This window comes from Paramisgurnus dabryanus, chromosome 12 (assembly GCF_030506205.2).
Source record: "Paramisgurnus dabryanus chromosome 12, PD_genome_1.1, whole genome shotgun sequence".
Lineage (NCBI taxonomy): Eukaryota > Metazoa > Chordata > Actinopteri > Cypriniformes > Cobitidae > Paramisgurnus > Paramisgurnus dabryanus.
In genome coordinates, this window is record NC_133348.1 from 12,607,737 (window position 1) to 12,621,815 (window position 14,079).

Below are 14,079 nucleotides of genomic sequence, written 5' to 3' on the forward strand. Positions count from 1 at the left end.
GGGTTCACTTACTTTTTCCACTGCCATTTTGAATGTTGAATGAGTGTATATGAGTTCAATAAAAACATAAAAGATCATTTTTTGTGTGTAATTATTTTTAGACACATTATGTTTTCAAAACCCTTGACTTAGATGAAGATCAGATCACATTTCATGACAAATTTATTCAGAAAACCATAAAATTCCAAAAGGTTCACATAATTTTTCTTGCCACTGTATAAATCAGGGTTTTTTTCTTTTTATTAATTTTTGAATTTTTCCTTAAACATTTTAGGAAATTAATTTGCATCTTTCTGTTATTTTGACCACATTTTTTTGTTTTCCCCATTTCAATTTTCAGTAAATAAGTGTAAATAAAAACATTATTTTTATTTCGAATTTGGCAGAAATGTTATTGTTAGCTGACAGAATGAAACAAAAATTATAATTTACTCAAATGCATACCTACAAATATAGTAAATTTAGACAAACTGAAGGGACCATGAAATGGTCTCTTATGTTCTAAAAATGTCTGGGTTATTTTTAACCCATAATGCGGTAAATATTGGACCAAACATATGCTGGCAAATATTTACCGCATTATGTGTTAAAAATAACCCAGACATTTTTAGAGTGTTTTTTTTTTCGGCTGTATATGCATTTATATACACTATATACTTTTTTATAAAGAAATATTTCAATTGTGTCGATAAATAGTAAACAGCATATTGTCTCTATACTTTACTAAACAAATAGGATTGCATTTTAAATTAAGTCACCATGATAATTTCTTAACTGCAGTAACCTGTAATTTCCACAATAATTTGCTTTAAATAATGGAAAAAGATACATTTATGAGTGAGAACTGAAAATACTGTATTTGAAAATAGTTTTATTTTGATGTAACAAAGAAATATAACGTGGTAACAAACGTGCCTGTTCAACAGACATCCAAATAATACAAAAACATATTTATTTGTTGTGATAGCATAAACTAAACTGAATGACATAAAACAAAGTGCAGATTACAATTAAATGCATGAATAAAAAACTATACAAAACGTATGGGTCTCCAACCCTGTTCCTGCAGGGCACCTGTCCTGCATATTTAAATTTCAACCCTTCTCCAACATTTTAGGTACCCGGAACAACTTGATTAGCAGGTTCAGGTGTGTTTGTTTGAGGTTGGAACTGAAATCTGCCCCCAGGAACAGGGTTGGTGACCCTTGGTACAAATACATCCATTGAGACGCCAGCATCAGGGAACAATGAATGGAGTTTATCAGACAGCGCCATCTGGTGGCAGCTGTGAGAATTTGGCATTAAAGTCAGGAAGTCAAATCTCATTTACAATCACTTGAACTGAAAGATGCCATCTTGCAGCTTTTTGTCAGATCTCAGGCAAGTTTGTCTTGCAAATCTGTTCCCTTTTCCACATCGGCTGAGTGATTGACACTTCCCGGATGTTATGCTACATTCAGACCACACACAGTTTGTAAAGTTCCAACACTTTTGTGGTTTGATAACAAGTTTCATCTTCAGCTTTTCTTCCTCATCTGTGGCTGTAGATGCGTACCGGCACGCGATGCGGACGACTGCAGTTCTGCTTTTAGAAACGTGATCTTCTGCTGGTCTCTCTTTCTCTCTCTGTTAGCATGGCGCTTTAAATCAGTTCAGTCTGACTGCTGTTTAAAGTGACCCACGACGTGCTCGTCGCTCTCAGGGGTTTTTACGCTGTCTGTGCGGACGATGCAAGTGGGACGATGGAGGTTGAGCATCACAATCAGCTGTTGTCTCTCGGATTTCAGATCCTCAATCTGACACTTCAGTTCGGAGTTTAACATCTCCAGCCGTTCAGATTCCTAGAAAACCAACCAGAAGTGTTTGTTAGTTTGCCTCATCACACATTTATTTTGATTACATTCATTTATACCTTGCAAGTACAATGGTAAAAAAAATGATCCCATTAAAAAGGTCCTATATGAACCATTTAGGTACATATTTGGTACCAATATGTACCTTTAAGGTACTAATAGGAATTCTTTAAGTGCAATGCTGGTGCATTTTTCTATTAATTCCTTTTAAGTTTGCACAATTTTTTACATTGTTGCCTCGACTAGCTAACTTGAAATGGTTCTAGAGTCAAATAAATGTTTTTTTTTAATGTAGTCTCTTAGTTAATATGATTTACATTTATGCAGACACTTTTATCAAAAGAAACCTACAGTTCATTCGGTCTATACATTTGTAAATCAGTTTGGGATCGAAATTGAGCTACAGTAGGCACTTATTTCTCTTTCCTCGATTAAATAAAACATTCACATATATCTCTGGTTTGATTTTTGCTCACTCACCTGCTGCAGAAAGTCTGTCCTTTCCTTTTTTCTGTTTCGACAGCGAGCGGCAGCGACTTTATTTTTTTCTCGCCGTCTTTTCTTGCGTTCATCATCATCATCATCCGTCTGCAAATCAGAAGGTTCATATAGTTATAAATCCAGTTTTTAAGTGACACTCGGTTAAAGCTTGTATTTGTGGGTCTAAAAATGTTGTTTAAAGGGATAGTTCACCTAAAAATGAAAATCATAGGCCTTATTGACTTCCATAGTATTCCTTTATCCTACTATGGAAGGCAATGGGGCCACTGAAGAATTTGGTTACAAACATTTGTCAAAATATCTTCCTTTCAGGTTTGCAACAACGTGAAATTTAGTAAATGATGACAAAATTTTCATTTTTGGGTGAACTATCCCTTTAAGATCTCTGTTTTAACACTACAGTAAACACTTAAAATAAAATGTAGATTGTTTCATTGATATTACAATAGCAATATTTTACAAAGGAGTGGCTGTATAAACTTAACTAAATAGTGTTACATAAATTCACTGAGATGTTTTTATTGTCATTATTTATTGTGTCCACCAGGTGTCACTCTTGACCAGTTAAAAAGCTTTCAAGGAGATTTACAAACAACTGAAAATTTTGCCCCGTTTGCATTACATCTGCATTATTTACAGATTTTTTACTATTTTTTGCACTTCTATAAATGTATTCCATCAGATGTTTTTCATAAAAATATTTGCATTATAATATTTTAGGTTTATGAAGTTGTTTATGACTTATTTATGACTTTCCTTTGTTTTACTGAGTAATGTTCAGTACTCGGGTCTACAGTGTTTGAAATTGCTTGAAATCAATAAAATCAAAATAACAATAGGCCGGATGTTACAATGAAATAATGAAAAAACAAAGAGTAAATTGTAATCTGAATGAGAAGATATACGCATTTCATGTTATTCATTAAATACCGACTTAATTTTCTTTAAGAAACTCACTGTGTTATTAGTAAATGTTGTGTTTAAATCTCACCTCGCTCTTAATGATGCTCAGAGGTCTTTTGCCGTGTCTGTTCAGGATAAGAGGAGACAGAACAGCTCCCAAACTGTAAAATTCTGCCAGTTTCAGTTGATCTGTTAAAGTGGTAGCAGGAATACCAGCCAGCGGGCCGACGCTGGGAAGAGAACCGGCCGTGACCATCGGATCAGGGATTTGCCCGGGCATCATTACTGATTCACAAACAGAAAGAGAGGAACATGTTATTGTTTCTGCTGGTTGTTCTGCATCATTTTTACAGATACAAATGTGTGGGCTTTAAATGGAAACTATTAAGCTTATCATATATCCTATAATTATAAAAGCTGCTCAAAGAATTAAAGACTGATAAGCAATAAGTGTCTTCATACATCACAATGGAAAGCCACAGAGAACAATGAAGTTTCCATGGGAGGAAAATAAACAGTTATAGGAAAACGTCAAGATTCCCAAGTGCACAACAACACCAACGCATTTTAAAACCGAGACTCAAAACGGCACTTTAAAGGATGGTTTCCCAGACAGGGCTCAAGTCTAGCCTAAGATTAAACTATACTTGTTTGAGCTGTCTTAACTGATTGCAGCTTGCACTAACATATCTGAACGTTTATCAGTGCCATTGTTTTGTCTCAAGATACAAACTAGTACAGTTTATCATAAGGTATGTTTGTAAAAACGATTTAAAATAACTAAGGCCTAGATTAATCTAAGCCCTGTCCGGGAAAACGCCCCTAAAAGTCCTATTACAGGATTATGTAATAGTCAAACATGCTGCAAATTCTCCAAATGTTTCTGTTCTGTCGACTGAGACTTAAGAATGAAAGCAGCCTGGAGCCGAGTGCATTTTGTACTTTAAATGTTCCCTGTTTTTCTCTTATCATCATCATCATATCAATTTGTTTTAGATCATAAGGGTCACTCGGCTACATATATGAGTGTCATTAAATATATATAATAGGGTGTATATATATACAGGTTTTTTTACAAAACAAAAACAGATCAGCCATTGCACAAAATATTACTGCTAATGTTACAGTGCCATATATTTGCACAAAAGATTTCAATTGTACATAAGTTTTGGATCTTGAAGCATCTTTGCTTATCAATTTCAAAACTGCATGACTGGGTTAAAGCAAGTTGCATCATTTGACTTTTCCTTTTTAAATAAATACAGGTCACATATTATGTGTTTAAAAGATAAAATCAGCAGACAGATTTAAGTTTAACATAAACATGTTGTCCCTGCGTAACTTAAAGAAAAGCAGAAAGTGTTGCAACACAAGTATTTCCACTATAAAAACACTTTCACAATTGTAAGTTTTAGTAGCCTACAAAGATTGTTGCAGTGCCATACTGCAGTAAATATTATTCTCATATTTACAATGTAAATACATTCAGGGGAATAATATCAGCATGTTACTGTCAAAGCAGATCTATCTATACATAGCCTACATATGAAATAAATCGAAGTGAATGGGTTACTGGTTCGAGTCTTTTGTTCTGATGGACCTCCACACCCTTATGTAACTGTACAGCAAACAGCTGCAGGCCGGATGAAACTTCAAATATTACAGTGTTACAGCTACAGATGTTTTCAAACATGAAAGATTATTCGACATTTAAATCGCGCCTGACGCCCTCCTGTTCCTCTATGTCTCCTGATATATCTGCTAACCCTGTCAAAGCTCTTAATTTGTCCTTAAATGATCGGCAACATTAAACACTTACTCGTTTTCTGCTCACGGTTGGCGTGCGCTCGTCCGTTCTTCTGCGCGTTCGTGTGTCGGTTTGCGTTGCATCAGCGCCCTTTAAGTATCGCAGGGCGCTCTGGAATGCGGAACTCTTGGTCTTCTGACGTCAGCAGACATTATAAAAATAAGAGAGAATGAAGTTTAGACTCCGCCCCTAGCAACCGAAAACACAAACACGGGACTCCCTCTTGTCTGAGCATGGGATATCCCATCAAAACAAAAACAAATGAAAGTGTTTAAGTTTCAGTGCGATACCACAGTATCAGATTCCACAGTTCTTAAAAAATGTGTAAAACAATGACATAAACAAATGACGAAATATGGAAGTGAGAAAAAACGAATAAACACTTTCTGGTTGTTAGTGTTAGTGGATCACGCGCGTATAATGTCACGAGACATATCTTTGGGTTTAGGACGTGTGAACGTGAAAGGAAATGATGTAAAGTTTTAAAATAAATCTTCTTAAATTGTTCTTTGTCTCCCTGGTTCCTTAAAATATCAACAGAAGCTTCCTGTTACACAATATTTTTTGGGATAAAGGTTTAACAGACTAAAAAAAGATTGATTATTTTAAGAAACATTATATTTATAAACCTTTAGGAAGACTGAAATAGTCTTGAGGGAAACAAAAAAGTCTTCTATGTCATCACTGCACTATGACATCACTGCACTAAGTTTATAAATAGTATGTATATGTATATGTATATGTATATGTATATATATATATATATATATATATATATATATATATATATATATATATATATATATATATATATGTATATGTATATATATATATGTATATATATATATGTATATGTATATATATATATGTATATGTATATGTATATATATATATATATATATATGTATATGTATATGTATATGTGTATATATATATATGTATATGTATATGTATATGTATATGTGTATATATATATATATATATATATATATATATATATATATATATATATGTATATATATATATATATATATATATATATATATATATATATATATTGTGTATATTTGTATGTATATGTATTTATATAAATACATATACATACAAATATACACAATATACACTATATATATATATATATATTTGCGTGTGTGAAGAGTTTGGTTTCAAAACGAGTTAAATATTTATTTTTATTTTTTATAATAATTTATTATTATGTTATCATTTTTTTTAAATTGTGTTTTACCATTAAAATGTATTTTTTTAGTTATGAAGGCTTAAATCAAAACAACCAACTGCAGTTTAATTGATATTAAATGGAATGCACAAAAAAAAATAAAAGTTATCTCGTTTCATAACAAAACTCTGGAACCAATCTCTCTCTCCCTATATATATTTGTAAGTCTCTCTCTCCCTATATATAATTGTAAATTTTAGTAGCCTACAAAGATTGTTGCAGTGCCATACTGCAGTAAATATTATTCTCATATTTACAATATAAATACATTCAGGGGAATAATACCACCAAGTTAGTGTCAAAGCAGATCTATCTATACATAGCCTACATAAGATATATAGCCTCTGTATATACAGTGGATATAAAAAGTCTACACACCCCTGTTAAAACTGCAGGTTTTGTGATGCAAAAAGGTTTTATGTGCATTATGAGGCAACACAAAGGGCAAAAAAAGTTGTTTTGAGTTTGGAAAGCTCTTACATTTATTTTAGTCTAGGACTAGTCTAATCCCTGTCCGGGAAACCGCCCCATAGGGGTATATACTGTAGATTTAAATTTCTGTAAATGAACATTAAACATTAACAAGTCTTTATTATTACTAAAATTACAGCCTTGTGCAAAGCATTCTGGGAAGCAAAATCAAAAAAAAAAAAAAGGAAAGAGGTTAATGAGGATTTCAGAATGCTTTGCATAAGGCTGTTATTTTATAGTTTTATTCTGTAAAGACAAAGTAATGTGTAATGTTCATTTAACTTTGAACAAACTGTTGCCAGTAAATAACATACATTTAAATCTACAGTAAGTTACTGGCAAACACTCGCATAACTACGGCAATTTTTTACAGTGTGTCTGTTACTGTTGAAATAAAACTGTGTAAATCTGTAGAGGAAAATAATTTAAAGGGCCTTAAACAAGTGCAGGTTTGCTCTATTTTGGTTAACAAACATACCATAGGTTGTCATTAAGACTTTTAAAGGAAAAATGAAAATAGATACAGCTTTCATTTGTTTGCTTGTTTGTCATTTATTTATTTAAAAGTAGTTAATGTTATAATTAACTGCATAACATAACATAACATTTAAACTTTGTGGATTCTGAATGATCCATTGCAGCACTGATGAAGTCAAATATTTTTGTACAATGACCACTAAGTTGTGAACTGTTGTGCCTTGCAACCTATCTCCTACTTAGTTATGTGTCTTGTTTGTTCTGCCCTTTCTCCTCACATAATAAATAATTTATGTGCGGATTTAAAAAGCGACATTGCATATATTTATCATTTATTTTTTTGGGTAAGTAAAATAAAGTAAGCAAGGTGTAATATTAGGCGAGCTAAAGTAGAGGTAAGGGCTCGTTTTATAATAATATAATCTCTTACAGATCACACTTCATCTCTCATTCCAGAATATATAAAGCGGGTTAACAGGTTTCTGAATATTTTAGTGTCGACTGCACTGAGACACTTTTAGACAAACCGCAGACAAAATCACCTTAAAAACAGACACACTTCCTCGTCTAGATCGACTGTGCGACAGCATCACCGGTACAGTCATCAGGATGCATAAAGTCTGGGATTTTTAGATTGAGAAGTAAAGTGTGACTGAAGAACATTGCAAAATACAGAATCAAATGACTTAACTATTTTATAAAACAGCAGCAAATTACATTTACATTTATTCAGTTAGGCAGACTCTTTTATACAGATGGCCTAACAAAAAGTGCAATCTACAAAGCTATGTTTACAAGCAGGAGTTTAAGTTAGGAAATATGAATATAAAGATACAATAAAAGATAACAATGTTGAATTAAAAATAGCATTTACCTATTGCAATCAGTACTTTAGCCAAGTAATATAGTTTATTGCTCTGTTGCCATGCAATTTATTATATTATAGTTGCACTGACATAGAATGTGAGATCACAGGTGAGCGGTTATCAGTGTTTTATTGGCTTTAAACGTCACTCAGTTAAAACGTAAGGGTTAAAACGATCTGCTTTGTAATAAATCACTTCAACATGTATGCATTTGGCAGACACTTCTATCCAACATGACTAACAATGCATTTAATCTATACACTTTTTTCAATAAGGGGCTAAAACCAATGACCTTTGCATTGCAAACACAATAAATGAACTACCGGGATTTAGATGGATTATTCATTTTGTTAATATCAGGAATATATTTGAATATGTGGATGTGTGTTCATATTCAGGACCTGATGATGAGCAATGCTGACTAAGACACTTCTGCATTTGATGATAACATTAATAAACACTATACCGAAAGATGAGGAATTATTTCTGATCAACTCAAACAGCAGCCAGACATTGCTCCAAAACAGACCATTTTTAAACTTGGAAATATTGTATAATCGGAAAGAGATCGAGGCATGACAAAAAAAAAACTTTTGGAAAGGCACATGAGGATAAATACATTTGAAATCTAAACGATTTATCTATAACTCAGGAACATTTATCAATAAAATGACTATCAATATCATGCCTTATCAAAACAACTCGCAAATTGCACTGATGTTTAGACAAACAAGATTTAACAATGTACTAAGGGAACATACAGTACAGTTACTCTCAATGCTTTGAACGTTCAGCACCAGATGAGTTTATCAAATGCAGCCAGAACCAGATAGCAACATACATGATTGTAAACCTATTTTTTAGAATATATAGATAAAAAGAAAATTACTAAAATACAATTTAAATCTGGGATTCTGTGATTTAAACTGTGATTAGATTTTCATCACTTATTGCTTAAGTATTTCCTGTTATATTAAAAACCGCATCCTGAATTTGTCATATTTAATAAAGAGGAAGTCCTGCAGTATTTTATTGCAGACAGTTTAAACTTATCTGAATTAGTAACCACAGCACATGTTGAACAATAAATTCTGGGCAATTACATGTTATACGTTCATGTAGCTCAATTGGTATAGCATTTAATAAAATGTAAGTTAATTTGGATAAAAATAAATGCACAAAAAAATTTAAATAAAAAGACAATTATGAGATTTGGAGAATCAAAGTTTGATTTGGATAATTGATATCACATTACTTTCAATCTTTTACATTATGTCATGTTACTCAGTCAATATTACAGATATCAATGTTATATTGTCACAAAATGACCTTTACATTATGTAGGATTTTATGTAGAAAATAGAAAAACAGAAATAAATAGAAAAAAAGTTCAGATTGATAAGGTGCATGCCTCCTTTAGTGCATACTGTCCAAAAAAACCTTTGAACTTAAAATGTCATGCTAATAACTTATGTAAAAGACCGAAGTAAAAAAATGAATGTAAATTAAATATTCATATTTTTATAAAATGCAAATGAATTCGCACAAGTGGTCTGATACTTTATGTAAACTACGATGTGAATAGCTATAGTTTATTTAAAATCTACATATCTTTAAGATTAACGGGCATAATGAACAGCAGTGTTTGTACATTGATTGTACAGTAAACAGACGTGTATGCATGCAAGAAAGTTTATCAACACACTAGTTGCAATGAAGCAGTGACCATAATATAAATCGATACTACTAGGCTACAGGAACCCCACGAAACTGTATGAAACTTTTTATATATACATTAGCTCACCAAATTGACACATGCATTGTTATTCGGTAGTTTCATAACGTTAAAGTCGATAAAAGTTCCCGTAACCTACCGAGAGCTTCCCTCCGCCACTCTCTCTCGTGAGTTTCCGGAAAACATTAACTGGTAAAACAAGGCACTGCTGTTTCCATAGCGACCGAACAATAGCTCGTTTTGTTTCCAAATTTGGTCACGGAAAAGTGAAACGCTGCGTGCGTGCCTATACGCACTGACGTCATGCACTTCACGTTACGTGCCGGGCGGAGAGAGAAACGTTCCGACCATGACAGCAAGCAAATCGGTATTGTTGTGGGTAAATTGCTATACAGATACCTACCTTCAGTGCACATTTACATATTTAAGTGAGATAATATGAGGTTGTGTGAAAAAATAGAGTTTTATTGCTTCACGCGCGCCGTTTATGAAGATGTTAGATAACGCCGGATTAAAACGACAGTCTGCAAGATTTCCCCGTTGACAGTTTGCATGTGAATAATTCCCTTACATGCTTTATTGAAAGACTTTACAATCTGCTTTTTAATAATAACTAAAAAGAGGCAACACTTCACACATTTACTTATTTTAATATTCTCTGTAAATGACATGCCAGACCAAAGCAGGATAAGCAGTATGCATGATGTTAAGGACTTCATAATATTTTGCCACCACGTTCAGAATCACATTTTTTGACAGTACCACAAAATACAAGCTAGTATTCAAACAGATAGTCACACACGTACATACTGTGTAACACTGCACAGTACAGCACAATATCACCTGATATAGTTACACGTACCTACAGGTACAAAAGTGCATGAACTCATAAGCATGTCTTTCAAAAGATGAACAACAATACTTTCAACATCTGGAAGCAACAAATTTGTTATGTTAGATGTAAGAATCACGTTACATCATATGTCTTTAAAACATTTTGACACAGCATTCACCATATTTTGTGAAGAACACGACCCACTTTTGACAACACTGTGTTTTTGGTTCATCAATAGCTCGGGTAAGGTGTTTCACGTGGATAACACGACTCCTTTTCATTGACAATGCAACGTGAGCTTTATTAATTCATCAAGATTTCTTTAGCTGCATCAGTTTTGCTCAAGCCCTCTTTGCCAGTCTCCTGTTTCTCTAAATCTGCACTGTTGAAGCTGAAAACAGGCACAACGTTGCTGCCGCTACAGGTGGGGCTACATGTTGGAGAGGTGATGGGTTCTAACCCACCGCCCATGGACATGTACAAGGTTTCCCATTCGCTCAAACCCAGAGAGCTTGTGAGATCGATATCCGGCACTAACAGATCCATGTCATCGCTGCTGTCAATCACATCGCTTATGTCCTCCATGGACACATCCCTCATATCGATGTAGGGTTCCACCTCAACGGCACCCAGTTCTGCACTGGAACACAGCAGGACATCAGAGTCCCCAAAAATCGCAGTGCAGGTGGGGTCGGGTTGTTGAGGGGAGGTGGGCACCTGGTTAGGTTCTTGGGTGGAGTTGGGAGATTGAGGGGGTGTCTGGTCGTCCTGCACTTGGATCTTCTCCTCTGTTTCTTCTTGGGCCTCCTCTGTGATTTTACAGTGGGGTTTGTGAGAAGAAAGAATGAGTTCCAGTCTTTGTTTCTCTTTTAACAGACTGGCGATCTCAGCCTGCAAAGCTGCTTTGTCTTCTTCAAGACTATCGGTTTCCTGAAACACACACATCGTGCACAAATCTTAAAAGTTTGCATTTTTGAGAAGCTCATCAACAAGTTACGCATTAAATTGCACACGTACTGCTTGGAGGCTGTCGGTTAATTCTCGTCTACGATTTCGACACTTGGCAGCCGCAAGTTTGTTCCTCTCTCTCCTGATCCTCTTTCTCTCCTCTTCTTCTGGAGAAAGCTAAACCGCACACACGTACACATGCACATGCATACGTTATAGACTGCCAAATATGAAATCTTTCAAAAAACACATGATCTGATGCTTTTTAAAAATCACACACATAAATTCCTTCATTAACCTCACATTTACCTGTTCTTTTGCCCCTTTTCTCCTCCCAGTAAAAATCTTTCGAGTAGCTTTGTTATCTTTGGAACGAGATGAGCTCTGAGGTCTCTCATCTCTCGCAGCGCTGCAGGGTGACACTGAAGAGATGTCGGTCGACAGGACCATCCACTTCAGGTCTGGAGCTGATGCTACAGCAGTGACCGTGGGAACAAAGGGACCATCATCTACCTTTGCATTTGAACACTCGTCCTTAAGAAGACCAGCCTTCTGAAAGAATGCATAAAAAAATCAGTGGTCATTTTACACGCTTCACCTAACATAAAGATAACATCTTTCCAAAATTGCATTTTAATGCCACTTCAATTAATGTGATTGTATTCAAAAATCATTATATAACCCCAAGACCACATATTCACCCCCATTCAATGATCATGAATAAGATTTTACCTGCGTATCGTTCATGTGAGATGCTGATGCGTGCAGCTCTTCTTCTGCAGACACCTGAGAAACACTCCGACATGCGAACACGTTTTTAGGCATCACTTCTGCCAGACCACGCCAGGAGATGACGAGAGCAAGATTAACGTGTGACTAATGTCACCAAATGCAGGTTTGCAGTTGTATTTATTTTTTTTTATCTAGATTTTGGTTACTACGCTAGGAGGCATCAGCCATCAGCGCTGCTTCTTTTTATAGTGAGGCAGATTTTTATGAATGAAAACTGTGAGACGAGACCGTACCACTGATCCGGAGGGGAGACGGTAAACACGAGCCAAGTAGCCTATGCTGCATTTCACAAATACCCCTGACACTAAACGAGGCGCATTCATTCAACATTTTTTCTATTGTATGCAATCTAATAAGGTGCCATGCTATGTGAAACCGCAGTGGGTAGGCAGCAGGTGTTCATGTATAAGCATTCACGTGAATGAATAATATACGTCATTTTACGTGCTTTGTTTGCGGCCTGTGTTTTATGATATAATTTGCATATTACAAAGATGTACAGCTAAATATCCTCGATCGTTACATATATAAAACATATTCAGAATAGTATTTGTGCGTTTTACATCATCAGTGAAAGAATGTGTAGGCTATTTAGAAACACAGACTGGAGGATTAATTAGGAGAAAATGCAAAACACGCTGTGATAACAATGACAGGATTGTTTTAAGAGTTCAACCGCGCCCTTGCTATTAAAAGTATGATTTTCTCGCATCTCTTGTCAATTACAATGATGGATCTCCCACTCAAAGCGCTCCAGCAACAACCCTGTCGCTAATGTGAACAGCCAATCAGAGAGCAGCGTGTCCTGACCATATTTGGCGCTTCCGGTGTGAAGCCCTTGGCTGCAGCGTTACTGCGGCACAGCCTATTTTTATCATATCACCCTTAATTCAATGACATTGTTATGACGACATCTTCCCCAAATGTATCCCGAATTAACGAAAGTGCACTTTTTCTTAAAAGTGTATATTTAATAACCGCTATTATGGATTTCTTAATAAGCTGCTGTGTATTCCACATTAAGCTCGTGCACGAACATCAAAGGCTTTTCATTTTCTAATTGACACTTGGACTGGAAGAAAACATTGTTGTTCGTGTCCATGACCTGTGTGAAAATCTCTATTCATAGATCGGATGAGGTAATCCCGCTTTCACATAAGGGCGATGGGCCTCTTCTGTCAGAGGTCCAAGTGTTTCCCGGCAGATCCGCCCCTGGCTTCTGATCTGTGTGTGTCCTCCTCATGGACGGAAAATTGCCTCATGCTGTAGCCTAATTAATGATTAGCTGCATTAAACAAGTCTGTAAACTGTCAAGAATATCATAGACACGTTTTCTTCTCTATCTCACTCTTTTAAAAATAGTGGCACTGTCAATCAAATCTAAATAGATCTTTGTTCCAGTTAAATTAAGGTTAGGATTCTGTTCTGGCTACCCCAGAGTTTATTTATTTACTGTTGGTAACAGGCGTCTACTGTTTATAGGTGAAACGTCAGCGCAAGTTTGCAGAGGTTCAGGTTGCAGTGACGTCAGTGGGAGAGGCGTCGCTCAGACAACGCGGAAGATCACACAAAACACGAACAGAACAGAGAAGTGGAGCAGTAAACGTGACGTAACATGGGAACGCTGATAGAGCTGTTTTTATCTGTTAATTAA

General features: G+C 35.1%; 2 protein-coding genes across 3 annotated transcripts; both read right to left on the minus strand.

Annotated features, from left to right (window-relative positions):
- Positions 1 to 854: 854 nt before the first annotated feature.
- On the minus strand, positions 855 to 5,199 carry jdp2b (Jun dimerization protein 2b). Its single transcript, XM_065256377.1, has 4 exons — positions 5,077 to 5,199; positions 3,346 to 3,542; positions 2,334 to 2,441; positions 855 to 1,841 (listed from the first exon to the last, which is right to left on the minus strand). Exons 2-4 carry the CDS (start codon positions 3,538 to 3,540, stop codon positions 1,653 to 1,655), a joined length of 492 nt encoding a protein of 163 aa, XP_065112449.1. The 5' UTR covers positions 3,541 to 3,542; positions 5,077 to 5,199; the 3' UTR covers positions 855 to 1,652.
- Positions 5,200 to 10,484: 5,285 nt separating this feature from the next.
- Positions 10,485 to 13,885, minus strand: LOC135738363 (protein c-Fos). 2 transcript variants are annotated; one of them, XM_065256376.2, is made up of 4 exons: positions 12,366 to 13,885; positions 11,943 to 12,182; positions 11,703 to 11,810; positions 10,485 to 11,615 (listed from the first exon to the last, which is right to left on the minus strand). In XM_065256376.2, the coding sequence occupies exons 1-4, from the start codon at positions 12,456 to 12,458 to the stop codon at positions 10,989 to 10,991; spliced, it is 1,068 nt and encodes a 355-aa protein (XP_065112448.1). In that variant the 5' UTR covers positions 12,459 to 13,885; the 3' UTR covers positions 10,485 to 10,988. The 2 variants fall into 2 exon arrangements, with proteins under 2 accessions (XP_065112448.1, XP_065112447.1); XM_065256375.2 differs by having other exon boundaries at positions 11,943 to 12,185; positions 12,366 to 13,884.
- Positions 13,886 to 14,079: the final 194 nt, after the last annotated feature.